The following is a 26,070-nucleotide window of genomic DNA, read 5'->3' as shown; positions in this document are numbered from 1 at the left end:
AAAAATCATTTGTACTGTACTTACTAGTATTTTTCATTTTTATCATTTTAGTTTCTTTTTTTTTCAAGAATTTTGTGTGCATCAATTTACAGTAAACAAACACCTATATATTTTTGCAAATCAATCCATATAATTAAATTGTCGGAACGCATTACATTAAAATACATACTACTAATAATACCTTGATCAGCGCGGTATTTTTTTGGCACGAATTAACCACGCTATGCGAGGTACTTCTGTAAGTGTATAAAGGAAAGGCCTGTGAACTATTTGATAAGCTACACATCAGTGCCCATGGCTGCACATTTCAGAAGTTAGCAACCCAACTCTGAAATTATGATAATGTAAGAATTCAATTGCAAAAGTGCAATTTAAGTTTACTGCATTCATAGTTAAGTAGAACACAAGCATTTAACCTGCAACAAGATTGTTCATAACATGAATGAAATTTGGATATCAGTGGTGATTAGCATTAGTAGAGGCATATGATGCAAGAAAGCAAGCTTATGCAGCATCAGCCAAAAAAAAAAAAAAAAAAAAAAAACACTTCCATTTCACTCCTCTGTTTGTTCTAAGTACCTGTCCAGCTCAGCCTTAAATTTATTTAGGCTATCAACTTCCACAACAAAGGATGGAAGTCTGTTCCACCAACCAACCACACGCTGGCTAAAGGCAAACTTTCGCACAGTATCCTGTGTGTTATCAGACACTCAGCCTAAAACACTGATGGATCCAATATCTCTCTATTACAGAAGATTTAGGAGAAGTCCGGTTGGCCTGCCTCCCTAAAATCCACTCATGCACACCTTCTCGATGGTAAGCCCTGTTACGTCACTTAGGTGGCAACGAACGTGTAGAGTGGTTCTCTTCAAGATGCCTGGTCAGCATGAAGAGGAAAAGACCAACCCCTCCAGCAATATCAAAGCACGACGAAACAAATGGCCCTCAGTCCCCAGCAGCTTTCACTCTCCCTCTTACGGCAGCGAGAGGATTAGAGTGGAAGCAGAGGGTGCTAAGAATCTCTGGGTACGACCAGGCTGCCATGCACGGAAACTGAACTTGGCCTGTTATAACGTAAGAACACTCATCGGTGAAGACAGGATATTAGAGCTGGAAAAGGAATTAGAAAATGTGAATTGGAATATCATCGGTTTGGCTGAAACAAGAAGAAGAAATGAATCACTTATAAGTTTATCAAGTGGAAATCTGCTGTACACCAATGGAAACAGTGAAAGGAGTGAAGGTGGAATTGGGTTTCTGGTCCATAAAGATTTTAAAAACAACATTTTGGAATTCAAAAGTACATCACCAAGAGTGTCAAGACTAATACTCAAGATTTCTAAGAGATACAAGCTAAAGATTATAATGATTTATGCACCAACATCGAGCCATGATGATGAAGAGGTTGAAGAAATGTACACTGAAATTGAGAGTCTTCTAGATGAGCAGAAAACCCACTACACTATTATTATGGGAGACTTCAATGCTAAGGTTGGAAAAAGACAAAACAGCACAGAAAGGGGAACTATAGGAAATTTTGGAATTGGTGAAAGAAATGAAAGAGGTGAAAGACTTGTGGAATTTGCAGAATCTCAAGGACTGTCAGTAATGAACACTTTTTTCAAGAAAAGGGTGAACAGAAAGTGGACATGGAAGAGTCCAAATGGATTAACTACTAATGAAATCGACTTCATCCTCACTAACAGAAGATATATTGTGAATGATGTTACCGTCCTGAATAAGGTAAATGTTGGAAGTGATCACAGAATGGTAAGATGTACACTTGATATAGATGTAGGAAAGGAAAGGAAAAAACTGACTCGAGTAAATAATACAAAGGTCTTTGAAATAACAGAGGAGGAGAAAAAGCAGTATGTACTGGAACTTAAGAACAAGTTTGAGCTTCTGCAGACTGCTGAGGACCAAGATATCGACGAGGAATATTACAACTTTTTGAAAGTGATAAAGCCCAAGAAACCTATAGGGAAAAAGAAATCCAAAGAAGAAAAAATTAGTCAAGAAACACTTGTCATGATGAACCAAAGACGACAAATGAAAAGCAAGAAAAACACTAACAGGGAGAAAATTGAGTATACTGAGTTATGCAAAGCCATTAGAAAGAGACTCAGAGAGGACATAAGAAGATTTAACACAAGGAAAGTAGAACAAGCATTAAGGGAAAACAAAGGATTTAAATCAGCAGCCATGAGCAGTAATACAGAAAGACAAATGATACTGAAACTGAAGAATAGGGATGGTGTACTTATAAACAGCAGAGAAGGCATAATTCAAATAGCAGAAGACTACTATAGAGAATTATACAAGGAGCACGGGAATGATGCCAGCAGTGGGGAAGATGGATTGCAAAGTAGCAACACATACGACATACCCAATATTCTTCCTGATGAGGTAGAACATGCATTGAAGAAAATGAAGAATCAGAAAGCCCCGGGGGAAGACGAAGTTACTGTAGAGTTGTTGAAATTGGGAGGAAGAGACATAACACAGAAACTGGCAAGGCTCTTCACAAAGTGCATTAGAAAAGGTGTGACGCCTAAGCAGTGGAATAATGCAATCATAGTTTTGCTGCATAAGAAAGGAGATAAATCAGAAATTGGAAATTATAGACCAATTAGCTTGTTATCCCACATCTACAAGTTGTTCACAAGGGTCATTACTAACAGATTAGAAAGAATACTGGATGAGAATCAACCGAAAGAGCAAGCTGGCTTTAGGACAGGATTCTCAACTATGGATCACCTTCATGTAATATCACAGCTAATGGAGAAAGCAAATGAATATAAAACACCATTATGCCTGGCATTTGTGGATTATGAAAAGGCATTTGACTCCATACAGCATAAGGCAATGTTTCGGGCACTGGAAAGACAAGGCATTGATACCCCATATATTATGATTTTGAAGAAAATATACGAGAGTGCTACCTCCTTTATTAGACTAGACAAAGACAGTAGGAAATTTAAAATTGAGAAAGGAGTTCGACAAGGAGACACAATATCTCCGAAGCTGTTTACTGCTGCCCTTGAGGTAGCTTTCAGAAGATTAGACTGGTCGCAGAAAGGAGTCAATGTGAATGGAGAGTACCTAAACCATTTACGATTTGCAGATGACATTGTGGTCATAAGCCATGATCCCAAAGAATTAGAGGAAAATCTTAATCAGTTATGCACAGCTAGTAAGGATTTTGGACTAAAGATGAATATGGCTAAAACAAAAGTAATGATGAACAAGTATGCCACAGAAAGGGAAATAATGATTGAAGGAGCAGTAATTGAAAAGGTGGAGTCATATACTTATCTGGGACAAGTTATTAGCTGTAATAATGATAAATGGCTGGAAGTCAAGAGAAGAATAAATTTTGGATGGATAGCATTCAGGAAATATAGTCACATACTGAAGAGCAATATCCCAGTTTGTCTGAAACGTAAAATAATGGACCAATGTATACTCCCCATCATGACTTATGGAAGTGAAACTTGGGCACTCACCAAAAGAATGGAAGAGAAGCTGAGAACTACACAGCGAAGAATGGAACGAATCATATTGGGAATAAGACTGTTAGATAAGAAGAGAAACACATGGATTAGGCAACAAACTCAAGTAAAGGACATTCTTATCAAAACTAAAGAACTAAAATGGTCTTGGGCAGGACACATAGCTCGAAGACATGATGACAGATGGACTAAGAAAATAACAGAATGGTATCCAAGAGGAGCTAGAAGAAAACCTGGAAGACAAAGGCGGAGATGGATAGATGAAATTCATGAGTTTGTGGGTAGTAAATGGATGTCCAGTGCTCAAAACAGAAGGAACTGGAAAGTTGCTGGAGAGGCCTTCATCCTGCAGTGGATTGAAAATGGCTGATGATGATGATGATGATGATGATCCTACATCTGTCTTTTCTCAATTTGAATTTATGCACTCTCAAATGATTATTCTGAGCAAGAGGAAAAATTCCATCAGCATTGAGCATGCTAAAACCATTCAAGGCTTTATACACCTCAATCAGATCACCTCGCAAGTGCCTAGTCTCCAGACACTGTAATTTGCAAAATTTAAGGGTAACCTTAAATTTTGCAAATTTAAAAAAAGGGTAACCCTTTTTTTTTTTTTATATTTATCTTCAACAATTTCTCCTCCACTTTCCTCTCAGTTATTACAAAATCATCCAGCTCACTGCCAGAGTTTAACTCACCTCTGACATTCCCCTCCCTGAATAACTCCTCATGGGTGAATGTAGATGCAAAATACTCATTTAGTTTGTTAGCCACCTGAGCAGGATCATCAACAGTTGAACCATCATCGATATCCAGTGGACCAATCTGATTCATCCCTGATGCAACAGAACAGTGTATACAGTGCCACCACCATATTATACATTAACAGCATTAGCATTTAAGTATGCGAGCAAGAATAATCGAGGTCTGGCCTTTGAACAAACTCCACTTTCCATTTTTTTTTTTTTTGCACTATCATAGTTAAGGAGTTAGTGGTGCATTGATATTTAGCCATAATGCTACTAGTTCATCACTCTTTATGGTAATCCTCAAAGATTAATGAAGCAGCACCTATGTGATGTAACTTCTAAGTCAAACCACAGGGATGCTGCATTTCAGATTAATAAACAGCTCACAAGCTTCTTCTTATATACACTGTCACATAGATTTCAATACTCCTACATACTGACACTTTACTAATTGGTACATCAATAAAACTATCAAAAATGCATAGTTAACAAAATTTTCATTGGTTATTAGTTATTGAAATAAATTAGCATTATTGGAATCAAGTAAGCTTTACAAAGCACATATTTCAGCATATGATTATGAACTTTTCTTAACAAACAGATTTCAATAATTTATACTTTTTATGAACCCATTTTTTGGAGCTTATCTACCTTACTGGTCTTAAAAATGCATGTCTGGAAACAACTTAAGAAACAACATAGAATTACTGGAAAGGATGCAGAGAAGAGCAACAAGATCAGTTTTTGAGCATAAAAGTATATCCGTACCAAGAAAGATTCAAGTTTTGTGAATTACATCTGGAAACTAAGCATTTGTCCAGAAACCTAACTGAAGTGTTTAAATTCTTCAACAAAGAACAAAGAAAATACCGCTGAAGAAGAAGGCAGGAGCCTTTGAAAGCTATGGTTTTATCGCTTTTAATTTAGTATATTTTAATGTATTTTATTGTTCTTAACCCAGTATATTTTAATGTATATTTTATATGTATATTTCATATATTTTAGTTGTAAAGTTAAATATAATTTATTGCAAATAATTTATACAGGCAAATATTATTTATTATAAATACATAGTTATCAAGATTCCAGTTTTCGTTTTCTTTGTGTGTTTTATTTCTACATAAGGTTGGTGAAAAACACTTAAAACTACAATATGAAGTGTTTAAAGCTTTAAAAGGATCATGTAAGCTAAATGATGACAGCATTTTCACTCTTTCTCAAGTGGCAAAACAAAGGAGTATAAATATGATCTGAAAAATAGAAAAAAAAAAAAAAAAATGGTGAAGAACCGATGTGCAGAAATTGACTTTTAGTCATAGGGTATCTGACTGTTGGAATAAACTCTATAGTGTCATTGAGTCTGGACAGTTTAAATAAATTTAAAGAACTGGACAAATGTTGAAGAACCACTAGACAGCAGTGATCATAATATATTGATGTAAAATCTACTTAAAGATATAACTACCACTGAGGTTAAATGGCAAAGATTTTGCCTTCGTAAATGTGACTACAGTAGTCTCAGATAGTTTATAATTCCTTTCAGTGGAACAAAGTGATGATGTCGAAAACTGCAAATTCTATAAATTATCAAGGGACACAGACAACTAAAGTAAATACAAACTAGTTTGTAATCAAATGGTGCTAGTCAGACTAAGGAAGGTGAGACTAAGAAAGCAAGGAATTTGTCCTCTGAATCGCAGCCTCAAGAAATGTTTGAATTTTGCAGATCTAACTGGAATAGGACATAATACAGCCAAGGGATATTAGGCATCAACTCAGCATTCTGATGGCTATTTATGAGAGCTTGAGGAACAGAGCAATGAAGTTGGTGGCGGCTATTCAATCTCTCAGCTGTCCTCCTCAATGCCAGCGCTTGTACTCATGCATCAAGCAAGACAGTAGCAATCACCAGGACAGAATGTGCTGGTCCCACAGGAAGTAGCTACTGTGGGTGACCCTAATGTCAGGGAAACAGGAAATATATTGTGAAAAAAGATAGGAGGAATAGGACCAAGGTATGTGTCTGCCAGGGACAAAGATGATGATGTTGTAGAGTAGATCATCTTTTAAGTGTAACTGTGTTTTACACACTGGCACTAATGACATTAGCATTACGTGACCTGAGGACTTACTTAAGAAGTACAGCAATACCCCGCTTAGCACGGGTTTCACTATAACACGATTTTCAATTAAGTTTAAGCCAAAAATTTACTGTACATATTAAAACTCATTCAATAGCCTAGACAGGTACTATACATATATGCTGCGGTGCCAACTTTATTGTCTATCATGCACATGTGAAATAGCTCCTTTCAGGCAGTCAGCTGCAACGTGAAACAGTGTTCAGTATTCTTAATTCCATCCTGAGGAGACGACATGATAGTTTTTTTCCAAACTTTTCATTTCAAAATTTATTTTTTACCCCTTTCTGGACAAAACATTCTGCCAAACAGAACGCATGTTCTGTTTGGCAGAATGTTTTGGTAAATGATTTCACTGGTTTTGAATCAGATAATTTCCGAAGACATTGTGAAGGTCAGAAAAGACTTGGGATTTGAAACTTTGTACACTAACATTGTACGTGACTACACTGACTCACATGTGACTTATATGATGCAACTCTCCTTGAAATTGACGAGCAAACTGAATATGCAGAAGAGGAAAACAATTCTGAAGTGGATAACACTGAAGTGCCACCAAAACAATTTTCAACAGAACTGGAGAAAGTTTTTTGGGGGGTTGACATGGCCTACAAGGCGATTACGAATGGAGATCCGAATGATGAAAGTAGCATCAAGATACAGCAAATTTTACAAGATGGGATTCAATGCTACAGAGACTTGTACGCCGAGAAAAAAAAAGATGGCTTTACCAGACTTCATTATTGAAACATCAAAATAAACAACTGCTTTTTTCTCATCTCTCATGATGTTACCTTTTCATTAATAAAATTTATGCAATTTTTTTTTAAATTTCAAATCCTTTTAATGGGCTATCAAGTGCAAATTGTTTATAGATTTATTATATTTTGTTTATAGACTGTTTCTCTGGTATCCAATTAAAACCCATTATAATTATACCTCAATCAGCACGGTTTCACATAACACGGAATAGTTTCGGTAACAATTATCAGTGCTGTGCGGGGTATTGCTGTACAGTGCAATGTTGAAAAAGGTTGAATATCATGTTTAAATTTTAAAAAATTTAAATCTTGACATGATAGGAGGGAGGGAGTACATGACGAGACGCTTGTTCATCAATTCAGCCCAGGAGAGAGATGGGCTCACGGGATAGAATTTTTCTCAGCATGGTCTGTGTGTGTCAACAGGAGGGATTGCTTCTATAAAAATGGGAGATACTTAAATAGAAAGGGTGCAAGAATATCTGCTGATGCTATCAAGGTGTTGTTAGGCGGGTTGGAAAACTGCTAGCTTCAAGGGATATAAAGACTAATAGATTAACAATAGCCACGTGCAGATGTGAAATGATTCTTGTGCTGCATCTATTGGAACATGCAGCAGCCCAGAAAACAAGGTACTGGGGATTTAAAGGCTTGCTGGGGATCCTCATGGAACAAGCAAATATATGGCTGTGTTAGGGTAACTAAGAGTAAGAACAGGTGCATGTATACTTGCATGTATACAAGGAGTATGCAAGGAGCATAATAAATAAATCTGATAAATTTGAAGTGCTGGTCAAGTCATCAAATGCAGACATTATGAGGATATTAGAGACATGGTGTCACACAGATATAAGGGAAGTAGAATTTGAATATGGGAAGTAAAATGTATACAAATTTTTTTTGGAAAAAAAAAAAAAAAAAAACAGATTTTCAAAAAGGACAGACGCAACAGGAGGGATAGAGTAGTGGTTATGCTCTTAGTTAAGAATAAAATCTAAGATTGTGCATCCACAGATGCCATGGGTGGCCAGTGATTGTTAAGTCTATTTTGTGTGACAAAAGCACAGGGGAAAACAAAATATGAGAATAGAAGTGTCTTACAGGCCTAATGACTGAAGAAAATAGGTGAACGACACTGACACCTTAGTGATGTGAATTAGCTTGGTTAGTTAGCTCTTGGATTATCATTTCAATATTGTGATTTTTGGCAACCACCTTTTTAGTACACTATACCCAGAAGACTATGAATGTTTGGTAAGGCAAATGATATAGTTTTTATGGCTGACATTTGGGGTTTTGGCCTATTCTGAGTCCATCTTAAAAAACTCCTTATTTTCAGCTGTATACTTGCTTAATATGGATGCTAAGCAAAAACTTACTCTAAATGACAGTTCGGCCTCTTCTAGTTTGTTGAGCTGTTCTCCCCAAATTTTGAGCAGAACAATTAGATTCAAATATTTTTTGGACTGCAGGGAGGCTGGTGGTGGTCTGGGGACACTTTTGGCTTTACCACCTCTGCTAGCCTGGCTTTTTTTTTTAAGAAATGTTGGCTTTTGCAATACAAGTATTATGTTTAATATCTTCCTCTAGTATTTCCTTCCAAAATGGTGATGTATAAGGAAAAATTGGAGGGAAAGTCCATATAGGGTGCGGCCCTTTTGAATTGTGATGTTGTTAAGCTTACTTAATGGTAAGTAAGTAAGTACAGAGTAAGTACAGTGTTACCAGAATAATAGGTGTTTATGGTGTATATATACTGTTTATTTATACAGGGTGTTTCAATTAAACGTTTCAGAACTTCTAAGAGGGGTAGGGTACATCCTGACAACTCGAAATCATATAGCAATGTGGGGTCGGAAATGCTTTCCTGAAGCGGTGTTGTACACAGAAGCACCATAAAGAAAAGAGACCGTAAGTGAGAAATCGTTTTAATAATACATGAAAAGAAGCAAAAGGTACATGGATTAAAGTAAGTGTTCGAAGTTTCTTCCACGGGCTACAATGCACGCCTCACATCTCCGACGCATGGACATCCGAACATTCTGGAATACTCCAGGCGATTTCGAATTTCTCCGGCAGCTACTGCGATTCTTGCAACCAGCTCCTCAGCATTGTCAACAGGGGTGTCATAAACTAGCGATTTCATATGACCCCAGAAATAAAAATCAAGACATGATAGGTTGGGTGACTGAGCAGGCCAACGCACGGGACCACCACGTCCGATCCACTGTTGACCAAATGTGACATCCAGGTAGTTACGAACATCTCCGCTATAATGGGCAGGGGCTCCATCGTGTTGGAACCACATTGTCTGTTGCGTCGATGCAGAAATCTGTTCATCTCTCAAAAGTTGTGGCAATACTTGCTGCAGAAAGATCAAGTAGATAGGTCCGGTTAGACGACACAGTAACAGGTAAGGTCCGATGAGGTGATCTCCCATAATACCGGCCCATACATTGACCGAAAATCGAATCTGTGCTGCACGACGTCGTATTGCATGCGGGTTCTTGACCGCCCAGATATGGTCGTTATGCGTGTTGAAAATTCCTTCCCTTGTGAAGGATGCCTCATCGGAAAACAACACTTCAGCAGGAAAAAGGGGATTTGTAGCACATTTTCCAAGGTACCACTGTGCGAAAGCAATACGAGGTGCATAATCCTCCGGTTGCTGTGTATGGACACGCTGCACGTGAAACGGATGCATGTCTTGTTCTCGGAGAATCCTCCAGACGCTGCAATGGGAAACCCCGACTGCATTTGCTAGACTTCGTGTACTCGTTCTTGGATTCCCCTGTACATGCTGCAGCACATTCTGTTCGACGGCTGGAGTCCGTGCTGTTCTTACCCTGTCCCTGTCAGCTCTTTCAAATGAACCTCTCTCAGCTAACCTCTGGTGCAGTCTTGCAAAGAAATTATGACTGGGAATACGCCTCGTCGGATATCATTCCGCGTACAAACGCTGTGCGGCTGGCCCACTACAATTTGCAGCCCCGTACGCCAAATGCATATCGGCTAACTCTGCGTTTGTGTAATCATCCATCCTACTAACTTGGCGTTCTTGTGCAAAATTAAGATTCCCTGCACTAAAGCTCGGAATTTTCGATTCTGCCCATTGGTATATGATTTCGAGTTGTCAGGATGTACCCTACCCCTCTTAGAAGTTCTGAAACGTTTAACTGAAACACCCTGTATACTGTCTTGGTTGCAAAGGCATACAAAAGTTCGGATAACTGCTAGCTTGGGGGGGGGATTCACAGACTAATAGGTTAACAGAAGCCGCAGGCAGAGGTGAAAATGATTCTTGCACTGCTTCTATTGGAATGAGCAGCAGCCCAGAAAGCCAGTTGCTGGGGGTCATGAAACAAGTAAACATAAGGGCTGTGTTAGAGTAACTAAAAGTAAGAATAGGTGCATGTATACTTGCATGTACACCAATGCTAGGAGTATAGTAAACAAATTTGTTGAATTTGAAGTGCAGGTTAAGACATCCAAGGTAGATATTGTTGGGATATCAGAGACTTGGTGCCACTCAGATATAAGGGATGCAGAATTTTAATTTGGGGAGTACAATGTGTACCGAAAGGATAGACAGGACAGGAAGGGAGGAGGGGTTATGCTGTTAGTTAACAAACAAAATCTAAGGAAGTGCATCCAGTTGACATAGATGGACAGTGCAATGTTGAGTTAGTCTGGTGTGACATAAGCATTGGGAAAGCTAGTCTGTAATCAAGTCACAAATGAGGTTAGGCAAGCAAAGGCAGATTATGAAAAATCTTTAGCAAAGGATGCAAAGAAAAACAGAAAAGACGTCTTTACTTATATTAACTCAAAAAGGAAGGGGATGAATCATATTGGTCCACTTGTATCAATGGTTTGACTGTAGATGATCTTACTGGATCATCTACAGCCAAACCATTATCCAGTAAGGTGAACCAGTATTCTCATAACTGCCGAACTAAATGAGTATTTTGTATCTACATTCACACACGAGGAGTTATTCAAGGAGGAGAGGGCCAGATATTTATCAAACTCTAACAGGGAGTTAAATGACTTTGTAATAACTAATAGCAAAGTGGAGGAGAAATTGTTGAAGTTAAACATAAGAAAAGCACCTGGGGTGGATGGGATCTATCCAGTTATATTAAAGGACACAGCAAAGATTTCTTTACGTAAGTAAGCAAACCCTTAGTTGTAATTATGAGAGCATCCTTTGACTCTGGGGAGGTTCCCACGGACTGGAGATGTGCAAATGTATCTCCAATTCACAAAGGGGGATCAAAGGGTGACAAGTAATTACAGACCTGTTTGTTTGTCTTCTGTTCCAGGGAAAATAATGGAGTCACTGGTTAAAGAAGCATTGTAGGATCATTTAGACAAGACTGCAGCAATAATTCAGACACAGCATGGGTTTGTTAAGGGGAAGTCTTGTTTGACCAATTAGATTGGATATATGATGTGGTCACATCATATATCCAATCTAATTGGATATATGATGGATATATACATCATAATTACTTGTCACCCTTTCATTGTTGAAGTTTGTTCCAGCAAACTACAACAATGGAAGTTTGCTGGAACAAACTTCCATTGTTGAAGTTTGTTCCAGCTGTGGAAGTTGATAGCTTAAATAAATTCAAGGCAGAACTAGACAAACATTTGGAATGAATGGATTAGTGAAATGGGAAGGGTTTTTTTTTTTTTTTTTTTTTTTTGGCTGATGCTGTATAAGCTTGCTTTCTTGCATCATGTGCCTCTACTAATGCTAATGCTAAAAATTTTGGTGAGAACATGCACATGGAGGCCGCCACCTTGTCTAGTATGTTCTAGTGGCATAAGTACACTAGGTAACAGAGAAACTGGTTTATTGAATAAAAAACTTAAATATTGGAAATAAAATGTGTTATATGTGTTTATATAGTGTTAGAGTTCCTTTCCCATACTGACATGGGTAAGGAACTCTAGGACCCTTTTATGTCAATAATTATTGATTTTTAGATGCAAAATCCAACTACTGGTTAGCCATATACAAGTCCTATTCAAGTGTCAATTGGACTTAATTGGGCTATTTTAGTCACCATAATCTCTGTTCCTACTTGACAGATTGAGACCATAGTTTATTATTATTATTAGCCATAAGTTGCAAGGAAGCCTTAGGCTTATGCTGCACTAGCCAAAAAAAAAAAAAAAAATTCCCAAGTTACCCTGAGAGAGAGAGAGAGAGAGAGAGAGAGAGAGAAGTAGAAAGGAAGAGAAAAAAGATGATATCCAGCTCAGGATCCTAGGCGTGTCAAGCCCATACTCACCACATGTGAGCCAACTGGTGTACAGGAACATCAGGCATTTACTTAATTTTGAAAATTTTTTGAGCACCCCTAGTGATAAATAATGAAGTTGTGGGATTTTTAAAATTGATTTGTTTTCAAATTTAGTATCTTAGCTATTGGCAACAGATATTTAATTAAACATTACAGAACTGTTATGGAGCACTGTCACTGCTCTGTTTAGAACTGATTTATCAGGGAGGAACTGTTTGTCAGCCAAGGACTTTGGAACTTATTTATTCATCTTAAGTTTTTACATCCAGTTTTTGGGTGAACTGTTAAATTGGAACTGTGACCACAGTTGAACTAGTAAATATTTTTAGACCTGGACTTTCATCCACATTTTGGTGTTTTTATTTTATTATCACTCAGTTTGAATTACTTTGTTTTAAATTGTAATTAAATATACTGGTTGTAAATATATATTGTTTGTTTGAACACTGGTAAGTAATGGAAACAGTGAAAGGAGTGAAGGTGGAGTTGGGTTTCTGGTCCATAAAGATTTTAAAAACAACATTTTGGAATTCAAAAGTACATCACCAAGGGTGTCAAGACTAATACTCAAGATTTCTAAGAGGTACAAGCTAAAGATTATAATGATTTATGCACCAACATCGAGCCATGATGATGAAGAGGTTGAAGAAATGTACACTGAAATTGAGAGTCTTCTAGAGGAGCAGAAAACCCACTACACTATTATTATGGGGGACTTCAATGCTAAGGTTGGAAAAAGGCAAAACAGCGCAGAAAGAGGAACTATAGGAAATTTTGGAATTGGTGAAAGAAATAAAAGAGGTGAAAGACTTGTGGAATTTGCAGAATCTCAAGGAATGTCAGTAATGAACACTTTTTTCAAGAAAAGGGTGAACAGAAAGTGGACATGGAAGAGTCCAAATGGATTAACAACTAATGAAATCGACTTCATCCTCACTAACAGAAGATATATTGTGAATGATGTTACCGTCCTGAATAAGGTAAATGTTGGAAGTGATCATAGAATGGTAAGATGTACACTTGATATAGATGTAGGAAAGGAAAGGAAAAAACTGACTCGAGTAAATAATACAAAGGTCTTTGAGATAACAGAGGAGGAGAAAAAGCAGTATGTACTGGAACTTAAGAACAAGTTTGAGCTTCTGCAGACTGCTCAGGACCAAGATATCGATGAGGAATATTACAACTTTCTGAAAGTGATAAAGCCCAAGAAACCTATAGGGAAACAGAAATCCAAAGAAGAAAAAATTAGTCAAGAAACACTTGTCATGATGAACCAAAGACGACAAATGAAGAGCAAGAAAAACACTGACAGGGAGAAAATTGAGTATACTGAGTTATGCAAAGCCATTAGAAAGAGACTCAGAGAGGACATAAGAAGATTTAACACAAGAAAAGTAGAACAAGCATTAAGGGAAAACAAAGGATTGAAATCAGCAGCCATGAGCAGTAATACAGAAAGACAAATGATACTGAAACTGAAGAATAGGGATGGTGTACTTATAAACAGCAGAGAAGGCATAATTCAAATAGCAGAAGACTACTATAGAGAATTATACAAGGAGCGAGGGAATGATACCAGCAGTGGGGAAGATGGATTGCAAAGTAGCAACACATACGACATACCCGATATTCTTCCTGATGAGGTAGAACATGCATTGAAGAAAATGAAGAATCAGAAAGCCCCGGGGGAAGATGAAGTTACTGTAGAGTTGTTAAAATTGGGAGGAAGAGACATAACACAAAAACTGGCAAGGCTCTTCACAAAGTGCATTAGAAAAGGTGTGATGCCTAAGCAGTGGAATAATGCAATCATAGTTTTGCTGCATAAGAAAGGAGATAAATCAGAAATTGGAAATTATAGGCCAATTAGCTTGTTATCCCATATCTACAAGTTGTTCACAAGGGTCATTACTAACAGATTAGAAAGAATACTTGATGAGAATCAACCAAAAGAGCAAGCTGGCTTTAGGACAGGATTCTCAACTATGGATCACCTTCACGTAATATCACAGCTAATGGAGAAAGCAAATGAATATAAAACACCATTATGCCTGGCATTTGTGGATTATGAAAAGGCATTTGACTCCATACAGCATAAGGCAATGTTTGGGGCACTGGAAAGACAAGGCATAGATACTCCATATATTATGATTTTGAAGAAAATATATGAGAGTGCTACATCCTTTATTAGACTAGACAAAGACAGTAGCAAATTTAAAATCGAGAAAGGAGTTCGACAAGGAGACACAATATCTCCGAAGCTGTTTACTGCTGCCCTTGAGGAAGCTTTCAGAAGATTAGACTGGTCGCAGAAAGGAGTCAATGTGAACGGAGAGTACCTAAACCATTTACGATTTGCAGATGACATTGTGGTCATAAGCCACGATCCCAAAGAATTAGAGGAAAATCTTAATCAGTTATGCACAGTTAGTAAGGATTTTGGACTAAAGATGAATATGGCTAAAACAAAAGTAATGATGAACAGGTATGCCACGGAAAGGGAAATAATGATTGAAGGAGCAGTAATTGAAAAGGTGGAGTCATATACTTATCTGGGACAAGTTATTAGCTGTAATAATGATAAATGGCTGGAAGTCAAGAGAAGAAAAAATTTTGGATGGATAGCATTCAGGAAATATAGTCACATACTGAAGAGCAATATCCCAGTTTGTCTGAAACGTAAAATAATGAATCAATGTATACTCCCCACCATGACTTATGGAAGTGAAACTTTGGCACTCACCAAAAGAATGGAAGAGAAGCTAAGAACTACACAGCGAAGAATGGAACGAATTATATTGGGAATCAGACTGTTAGATAAGAAGAGAAACACATGGATTAGGCAACAAACTCAAGTAAAGGACATTCTTATCAAAACTAAAGAACTAAAATGGTCTTGGGCAGGACACATAGCTAGAAGACATGATGACAGATGGACTAAGAAAATAACAGAATGGTACCCAAGAGGAGCTAGAAGAAAACCTGGAAGACAAAGGCGGAGATGGATAGATGAAATTCATGAGTTTTTGAGTAGTAAATGGATGGCCAGTGCTCAAAACAGAAGGAACTGGAAAGTTGCTGGAGAGGCCTTCATCCTGCAGTGGATTGAAAATGGCTGATGATGATGATGATGAAGTATGTCTAATGTGTATTCTTCTTCCTCATCTACACAAAATGACTTGACCACAGGCCCAGAAATGGGTTTGGAATGTTTGACAATTTTCAGGAACCTTTAAACAAAAGGTGTCAGAAATTTTGGAACAGCAGTTTCCACCTTTGCATTTAACTCGAGTTGAGTTGAATGACTCTACCAACAATGTAAATAATCATGGTGTTCCGGATGGGTTAAGAATGACATTAATTAATGATTGAATTCTGAGGAAAAGAACACTCCATTATTTTTTAATTATTGTATTACTTCTCATTCCATCTTCTTTATCTGGGGAGTTTCACCAGGGGTGCTTCCATTCCTGCTACATTGGACTTTGTTTTCTCATTAAAAAATAATTTATTAGAAGTTTTAAAAGATGGGAATAGAGTAACTACAAAAATGGATATAGAAGCCAATAAAATCTAACTTCATGGAGAGGTTGTTGCTAGACCTGTCTATAGAAAACGAGAAATTAAAGACTAAGAAAAAAAATTTTCCTGCTGTTCTTATGGTGCCAAGCTATGTGGGCGTGGCTGCCTTAAATGTGGGTACACAAAATTCACAGAAATTGTATGTGAAAGGGCCACTGCCCAAACAATTATTGCTTGCAGACAAAGACATCATGTACAAAACTAGTAAAGAAGTGAAATCTGAGGTGTCTAAGAGGCACCTTAGAGAATTTAAAAGGTAAAAATTAAATATGTAAGAAAGGTAAGAGAAAAAGGAATTTTGACAGAGATGGCTATGAACTCAGATTTAGAAAAACTTAAAAATTGCAAAAAATTTAAAGAGCTGAAGCTCTCAGTTGATCTTCCTAAAAAGCTGTCTCCAACTTTGATAGTTTATGACGTTGGCAAGGATGTAACTGATGAGGATTTTCCTCTTTGGTAAAAACCTTCTTGAGTTGGGCATCTCAAAGGAGGAATTTAAACAAAATACTAAAACAGACTCTAGCAATGCTGTTGCTAGAGTCTGGGCAGCTCTAGTTGTTGCTGCTGCTGAAATCACAGTAACCAAAATAGCTGGTGTTTGTTCTTCTCATGCTGCCTGTGATTGCTTGGCGGGTAGTTTTGGCCAGATTTTTGCAGTTTCCAATTATTTCTAGTGAAGTCAGCCTAACCAGGATATTAATCTTTATCTAAATTATACTGAAAATGTTTTACATACACTGGCAGGTAGAAAAGTTATTTTCATGATTGATACTAACACGTTCTCCTCCCTTTGGAATAGTCCTATCTCAGACCCAAAGGGGAAGTTACACAAAGAGTTCATTAGGACTAAGAATTTGACTGTCTGGAACGATTCCAATCATTCTCATACTTTTGTGGCCTCTAGGGGCCAGTTATATATAGATATCACTATCTTTATAAGACAGTATCTTATATATCTTTATCACTATATAAGATATCTTAATGCCTATAAATATTCAACGACGGAATCTGCTTTGGACTCAGAAATACAAATATTAACTAGCAGATTCTTAAACAGGGGTTATTCCATTACCACAATAAACCGAATTAGGGTACAAGCTAAGGACAGGATACAAAATACTACACCAATCAACAATAGTAATATCAAAAAATACTTTATTTCGGTCCCATATGTTGAACAGTGGCACAAACAGCTTAACAGATTCTTTAAAGATACCGAATTTAAAATTGTAGCTAGGCCAATACGGAAGTTACACACTATACTGAACAATCGCTCAGTTCTTTCAGCGTTCGCAACACAAATTAACGATCTGGTATACAACATTTCTTGCGGTGCTTGCGACTCGTCTTATCAGGGTTCGACCCGATTTTCTCTTTTAATATTTGTGTAAATCAAGATGAAGCCTCAGTTCGTGCTTCTCGTTCAGCAGCGTCGGAATTAGCCTTTCATGCCATTAACGAAAAACATACTTTTTTATTTAACAAAGCCAAAATACTTAACGTTCAACGTAATTATACGCGACTATTAATTGCAGAAACTGTTGAAATTAAATTACACGAAAATTCTGTTAATGTTCGGCGGCCATATTTGATCTCCGATGCGTGGACCTTTACGCGCATGCGCGAAGACAAATAATCTCTATTTAAGTTCAGGTTTAACCCGATTCGGTAATTTTCATTCCTGTGATCACGACATAGGGTCAAAAAGCGTTGTCAGCTTCAGGAAGGAAAATCGTTTTGAATATTTTCGTTAGATTCTTTGAATTGCGTTAATTTGATTTTTAATTGTTTTAAATTGATTTGAATTGTGTTAAATTGATTATTTAATTATTTATATTTTACTCTAATGTACCGGTAAGTTGTCGATTTTTTCGTTTTTTCCGTTTTAATTTCTGGAGGGTATCATACGGAAGTGTTCTACGCACTATATTGAGGTAAACTCCTCTTATTATTTTTACTAATAGATATCACTATGTATAATTCTACCTTTGGTTCCCTCATCAGGGATTGGAAAGTACATACTTCATGGCCTGGCAGTGACCACAATGCTATTTCTTTCATTTTGGATTTTGGTCCAGCTTCTCGAGGGTTGCACGACTCTCATGACTTTCCTAGATATAGGACTCAGGAAGCAGACTGGCTGCTTTTTGACAATAAACTTATTATTACTACTCACAAAAGACAGAACTTAAAATTTTGGATGCAGATTCACAGGCTATTGAGGTCTAAAAGTTAATTGTGATAGTTTGCGTTGCTTCTCTTTGAAAAAAGAAATGCAAGAAAAACTTTGTTCTGTGGTGGTTAGTGGGAATGAATGATCTCAGGAGAAATGTAAAGAATCAACAAAGCTATTTTCCAAGGGCAAAGAGAGGTAATAGGCCCACAGGTCAGAAAGTCTGGAGCATATCTATAAGGCTGTCAGGTGAAGCATTTTGATACTATATATCATGAAAAGGAACCACCTTGGGACCACCTTGTAAATACTACCATCAATAATGATCCTTGGGGATGTTTACTTTCCCCTACAAGTTAGTTATGGACAAGTTTCATCCGAGTGAGGTGTCCTTGTCTATTACATCTGGAGATGTGGAGACTATTTCCTGGAGTGAGTTAATAAATGCTATATTAGATAGCTTAATACATCAGGATGTCACAGTACCTGAGGGCACTGAGCAGACAGACCTCAGAATGAAACAACTAATATATGAAGGAGGGGTTTTTAAATAACTGTTTTTGAATGAAGAAATTAATCAAGCAATCCTTTCTACGAGAGACAGGAAATGTCCAGGTTTGGACTTGATTCAGGTTGCTGTCCTTAAATGTGTTTGGAAAGTGTGTCCCCCAGATCATTTCTAACTTGATGATCTTAAAGAAGGTAGATTTCAGGAGTGGAAGATAGCAAACCTAAAGCTATTGTTAGAAAACCATGGAAAACAGTCTAGCAATCCCAGTTCTTACAAGCTCATTGCTTCAAGAGCTTTGCCCGATTGTATTGGGCATAGCTCTTGAAAAACTTGTCCTAGATTTCAAACATTACTCTGCTAATGGTCTGAACATCCAAATGCAGTTCACAATGGTGAACTTGTGTCTGATCTTGTGTTTTAACGTCCAAATGCAGTTCACAATGGTGAACCTGTGTCTGATCTTGTGTTTTTTCATAGTCCTGGTTGTTATCCAGGTATTGGTGATACAATTACTGTCTCTATGACTTGTTGAATTATTTACTGGCAAGAGCTGGAGTTGCGTGTTTCTCCTAAAAGATTATTAATTATTAGTTGTCTAACAAACTAATGTATTGAACTGAGCCTACTTTGGATTGTGGACATGTGTGGACTCACTTGCATCTTGTCTGAATATTGGTAGTTTTGACTGTTGAGGATTGAACTTCCCAGTGTTTTGAGCCTCTGGTTTGTTGGCCTAATACTTATGTTGTTATTGCTTGGAAGGATAATCTCCTGAAATGTAGAGTTGGTGATTGACTGGCCCTTGACTGGCTGTAAAATGTATATATATATTCTGGAAGTTATTGTGGTCTCCTCTGAATTTAGAGGATAGACATTGTGGAGTTAATAGGTTGGCTACATAGTGATATATCATTGTTTAATTGTTATAGTGATTTGTAGTTGTGCTATTAAGGTTATTAAATTGTTTTCTGGATGTTTATTTATAAATAACTGTAATTAACTGATTTTCTGCCCCTTACCAATTGTTTGGGTCAGTGTGTTATATAAATGGCAGATGTCCTTTTGGAAATTATCCTATATTCACTTGCTTAGAGCGGAGAGACTGGAATGATTTTGGTTGCGGAAACTTATTCTAATTTTGTTTTACTGTTTCTCACTGTTGGTTGGTTGGTTGTCGGGTTTTATTGGCTTGTTTGTTATTTGGTTTTTAGGAGCATTAGCAACTAAGGCCATATTGCTCTTGGAATATGTGGTGGTCATTTCCTGACCTTTCCACATTCTCCGTATTTGGTGGTCACGGGCTCGAACCCCGGTCTAATCAAAAAGCATGTGCTACACACTGCTGCTCCTACTCACCTGGCTACGGAGGTGCCCGGTTTTATTGGCATATTAGCAACTAAGGCTATAATGCACCGACAGTTTCTCCCTGTACTTGTGGGTGGGCGTTGCGAACTCTATGCAAGTATTGAATGTAATGGGCTTAAGATTTGACTTAGTTTTTGTCTAGATAGAATTTTTTTTTTGTTTCCTGTTTTCCTAATGTTAGGAAATGGAATTGGATAGCTAATGTCTCCCAACTTGTGTTGTGGGATGGTTTAAAGCTAAAATCAAAATACATATTGTTCTTATTAAGGTTGACTGATATTTGAGGCCTCCAGACCTGTATACAGGTCTGGAGGCCTCATTTCAAGAAGGATGTAGAGCTGCTGGAACGAGTACAGAGAAGGGCAACAAGATTAGTGAATGGAACAAAGGGGTGCTCTTACGAAGAAAGGCTTAAGTTTTCCAAATTACAGTGTCTGGAGACTAGGCACCAGCGAGGTGATCTGATAGAGGTGTATAAAGCCTTGAATGGTTTAAGCATGCTCAATGCTGATGGGATTCTTCCTCTAGCTCAGAAAAATCACCTGAGAGGGCATAAATTCAAATTGAGGAAAGACAGATGTAGGATAGACGTGCAGAAATTTGCCTTTAGCCAGCGGGTGGTTGGTTGGTGGAACAGACTGCCATCCCTTGTGGTGGAGGTTGATAGCCTAAATAAGTTTAAGGCTCAGCTGGACAGGTATTTTGAACGAACGGAGGGGTGAAGTGGAAGGGTTTTTTTTTTTTTTTTTTTTTGGCTGATGCTGCATAAGCTTTCTTTCTTGCATCAAATGCCTCTACTAATGCTAATGCTAATGCTAATTTGGTCTTAAGTTTAGATTAAGTATCTGTTCACTAGTCTTTCTTAAATCTGTTATACTTTCTTACTCTGTTAGGCATTCTTCTAGGGGGATGCCCTTTTCCTTTTTCCCTTACTTTCTATTTCCCCTTTCCCCTGCTCCCATACTTTCTCAACCACCCCAGGGGCTCATATCTGGTGAGTTATGGGCTTGGCACACCCAGGGTACTGAGCTAGATATCATCATTCTTCTCTTTCTTGGTGATTCCCTTTCTACTTCTGACTCTTGTTCTTTCTTTCTTTCTCTCTCTCTCTCTCTCTCTCTCTCTCTCTCTCTCTCTCTCTCTCTCTCAGGGTAATTCAGAATGTTTTTTTTTGGCTGGTGCAACATAAGCCTCTGGCTTACTTGCACCATATAGCTAATAATAATAATTCTTATCTTCATTTCTTTTCCCTAATCTGTAAATTTAAAAATTTTATCAGGCAAGCCTGGGAACCTTGGGGCTCCCAGGCTTGCCTGATAGCCCAGGAAGGGTTGCAGTTAGAAAGCAGTCCCTGGCTGTGAAGTCGCCCGGTGCCGGCACTAAACACAACAACACACATAGTTACACACCAACGTACATACACTTGCTGGCCTTGGCCTTATGCCTTTTCAGATGCTACAGCAGCATATACGGGGAACCTGGAGACTGAAATTAAAACTAAAACACACTGACCTTGTGAAGAGAATAAAGAACAACTATACAGACAAATAGAGTAGTAGTAATAGAAGTAGTAGATCAGAATGTCTTATTAGGGCAGATTTAAAATTTTTAAATTTACAGATATCAAACAGAATTTATGGGTTGGTCACTCACACACACACTATCAAGACTTTTGTCGATTTATTGGATGATTGTTTTCTACAGCAGTAGCAGCAGGGCTGTGCAAATGGGGGGGGGGGGGTGCACTGGATACACTGCACCAAGGGGCCTCTGATCTAGGGAGCCATCAAAGTCTCAATGCAAATAAATGAGGCCTCTTAACTCCTTTTGCATCTGGAAACCCCCTTCCCCCAAGTGCATCTGCACAGCCCTGAGTAGCAGGGCTGTGCAGATGCACTTGGGGGAAGGGGGTTTCTGCACAGCCCTGAGTAGCAGCATATTAGAGGTAACAAGAGGAAGATCTCTTGATCTAATTATCAGTAGCAATTCTTCATGCATTAAGGATCTGCAGATAAAAGGGTAGCAGTGATTATAGTGTACTAATGTAGGATTTATTTAAAGACCTAACTACTGTCATGGGTAAAGGAAAGGACTTTTGCTTTCAAAAGGGTGACTGTAGTGGACTCAGATAGTTTTTAAATTCTATTCAGTGGGACAAACTGATGATGTTACCAACAGTAAATTCTAAATGGAAAAGCATTCAGGGAAATATTCAAAGCTACTACTAGGCTTTTCATACCAACTAAGAAATACTTCAAGGCTTAGATCTAAATAGAAGTCAGATGAACTAATGCGATTTTTGGAACAGAAGAAAAATGCATGGAATACAAATAAATTATCAGGCATAATCTAGTGTACAATCAAGTTACAAAGGAGATTAAACAATCTAGATCAGATTACAAGAAGTCTTTAGCAAAGAATGCAAAGGAAAACAGCAAAGACTATTTATGTGTAAATACTAGGAAGAAGGTGATTAAATACATTATTTCACTTCATATTGAGGGTTTAACTGTTGATGTTCCTGCTCAGGTTCTGAGAAATGAATCAGGTATGAGAAGTGGTACGAAAGTAATGCCTCCTATTTTTTTCCTCTGAAAATTTAATTCCTACAACTATGCCTTTTACATCAATTAATCCTCAAATCATTAATAAACACTTATTTTTTCAAAAAGTCACTATTTTCTATGCACTTCCATCATCTCTGGAGCCAGATGCCTTATTCCAGTCCTGTAAAAGTCCTTACTCTGGAAGGCTTTGTGAACATTGTGCTTTAGTTGGACATCATCTGCAAAATGGGTTCCATGGAGTGTACCCCTCAGCAGGCAGAAGAAGTGATAGTCAGAAGGTGCAAGATCTGGTCTATGAGAGAGGTGAGAAAGAATGGTGCATCCCAGTTTTGCAATGGCCTCCATCGTGAGCAGGCTGGTGGGGGTCAAGCATTGTCATGGAGAATGAAGAAGCTAATTAAGGCTTTTGTCTGAATTATATGGATACGGGCTTTCAACTTTTTCAGCGTTTCCACATATCGATCAGAGTTGATTGTGGTGCCACACTCCAAGAAGTCTACAAGCAAGACCCCATCTTTGTGCTAAACCACTGTCACTATGACTTTACAGGAGGCTGTCATTTGAATGCCTTCTTGTGCATTAAATTTTGATGGTGCCACTCCATCGAATCATAGTAATAATGGTAGAGCCAGGATTCGTCACTTATGACTATGTGCGTCACGCTTGGGGCTTCTTTGTGCTCATGTGTCAGCATTTTCAGGACCCACTGGTACCAAAAATGCTGACACAAGAGCAAACCATGTTGTAGCCTAGTTCATATATGATGGTTATCACAGCAGGTTTCCCTATAGCTACTGCATCACACAAATATTTTATGATGAGGTGGCCCTCCTTGATCAGCACGTTGATCCGGCTCTTGTTGTCACTGACTTTACTGGCAGACCACTTCGGGGCTTGTCAAAAATGTCGCTTTCCCCACCCTTACAGCATCTTACCCAACATTTAACTGTACTCACATCTGCAGTATTGTCACAAACATTTTTGAGATGCGTATGGATTTCGATAGGCATCACTTCTTCCTTGGTAAGAAATTCAATTGCCACTCTTTGCTTGATACATAATCTGTAACATCCACCATTTTGAACTATCCATGTGCTGCACTTACTAGATGTATCACAGCACCTCTCAGTATGGTGAAACTAGAGACCCCTAGTGACCACTGAGTGACAGGCGAAATGATCTACCGTGCCACATTTGAAAGCAAAAACTTAGGAGGTATTACTTTCATACTAGTCCTCGTATTTTACAGCTACATTCATATAAGAGGAATCCTTTAGGGAAGGGGTGTCAGAAGTTTATCGAACTTTAACAGGGATGTAAATGATTTTGAGAAAACTGAAAGGAAAAAGAAAAAAATTGTTGAGGTTAAACACACAAAAAAGCACTTGGGGTGGATGGGATCTATATAATTATATTAAGGGAAGCAGAAAAGGAGGTAAGCAAACTCTTAGCCATAATTATGAGATCATTTTTGGATTCAGGAGAGGTTCCCTGTGGATTGGAGATAGAAAAGGTATCCCAATTCGCAAAGGGAATCAAAGGGTGACATGAGTAATTACTGGTATTACAGACTTATCAGTGTAACATGAGTATTACAGACCTATCAGGTTAACTTCTGTTCCAGGGAAAATAATGGAGTCACTGGTTATAGAAATAATGTAGGGCAACCTTGACAGGATTGCAAGTATATTTCAGTCACAGCATGTATTTCTTAAGGTGCAATCTTGTCTGACCAATTTGACTCGAAACTATGATGCAGTAACAAAAGAACTGGATGCAAAAATTAATTCTGATATATGATATCAAAACTAATTTTGATGTCATTATGTGTAATACAAAAGCTTTCGATATTGCACATAACACTAATGTACAAATTGGAGCAGGGTGGGATTAAGTGCAATTTAATGCTATGGATAAAGGCATGGTTGACAGACACTGTTTATGAAGGGACACTGGTTCATGGACCAATGTTATTAGTGTAGTTCTACAGGATTTGGTGCTGGGCCCACTGGTGTATTCTGTATTTATTAATGATACTGATGAATATCAGGCTTAATGTCTAAGTTTGCAGATGATAGAAAGGTTGGCAGGGCAGTTAATAATAATAATCAAAGTATGCTACTGCAACAAGATCTAGTAAAATTAGGCAGACAGGCTGAGAAATGGCAAATGAAGTTTAACACTAACAAATACAAGATACTGCATACGGGCAGCAATAATCCAGATTAACATACCGACTGTGTGATATTACACTCTCAGGGTAGTAGAAAATGATAAAGAACTGGGTGGGTGGGTGGATATTGTGCAGTCAGATATGATGTTCTCTCAACAGTACAGACAGGCTAACAGCAGTTCTGTCCATGATATACAGGAATTTTGCTTAGTAGGGTTAAGGTGATTATCTCATTGTATAAGGCAATGGTCAGTCCACATCTTGAGTACTGCATACAGGCCTGGAGGCCTCATTTTTGGAAGGAAGTTGATCTGCTGGAATTGGTGCAGAGAAGAGCAACAAGAATGGTGACGGGAACAAGGGGTGCTCTTACTAAGAAAGGCTTCAGTTCTGAAAATTGCAGCACCTAGAGATCAAGCACTTGTAAGGTGATCTGATTGCACTGTTTAAGGTTTTGAATAGATTGAGAATGTAATGAATGCCATCAGCACTGGGCAAGCTCAATGCTGATGGCATTCTTTCCCTTATTCAGACCACGTGCATATATGAGAGGATATAAATTCAAATTGAGGGTGGAAGTTAGCCTTCAGCAGTAGGTGGTTGACTGCTGGAACAAACTCCCATCTGTTGTTGTGGAGGTAGATAGTTTGAATAAATTCAGAGAACTAGACAAGCCTATTAGAAGGATGGACAGGTGATATGGGCCTTTTTTTTGGCTGATAATGTATAATAGCAGCATATCCATTTCAGGCAGGGCCAGGTATGAAAAATAAAAATTCTAAAATTGAGCAATGGTGGTAGCAGGGAATTTTAAAAAAAAAATTAATAACAGAGTTTAAGACCTGATTCTATTTTCATATTTAAGTCCAGAAATCACTTATTATAGTTATTCTTTTCAAAAATTGCATAGTATATGTCATTTCATTACAGCTATATTTATTTATCTATTATTATAGTTATTTATATAACATTGATCTTCAAGTATATTTACAAAATAATGTATACAGCTTTGAGAAAAGATTAACTGCTAAATAAATGAAACTAAAACATGCAATTAACACTTACAGAAGAACATTAAATAATTCTGCATTGTCTCTGTGTTGTTGAAGATATGTGATATAGTGATTGACTGCTTCTGACCTTTGAAGTAACTCATGGTTAAATATAGAGGGTTTCAAGGTTTTCTTCAGAAACACTACTACCTAAATAACA

General features: G+C 37.8%; 1 protein-coding gene across 7 annotated transcripts in view; it reads right to left on the bottom strand.

The window, feature by feature from the left end:
• Nucleotides 1-26,070, bottom strand: part of Vps16B (Vacuolar protein sorting 16B) — a 456,530-nt gene that overhangs the window by 204,247 nt on the left and 226,213 nt on the right. For all 7 annotated transcript variants that reach the window (XM_090375324.1, XM_090375325.1, XM_090375323.1 and 4 more), the window contains one exon: nucleotides 25,924-26,060. In XM_090375324.1, the coding sequence (XP_090231450.1) occupies nucleotides 25,924-26,060 (137 nt within the window). The remainder of the gene's footprint in view (nucleotides 1-25,923; nucleotides 26,061-26,070) is intronic.

The sequence above is a fragment of the Mastigoproctus giganteus genome, chromosome 6 (assembly GCF_048544385.1).
Source record: "Mastigoproctus giganteus isolate SK-2022 chromosome 6, ASM4854438v1, whole genome shotgun sequence".
NCBI lineage: Eukaryota > Metazoa > Arthropoda > Arachnida > Uropygi > Thelyphonidae > Mastigoproctus > Mastigoproctus giganteus.
Note: the sequence above shows the minus strand (reverse complement) of the source record. Positions and strands in the feature narration are given on the sequence as shown.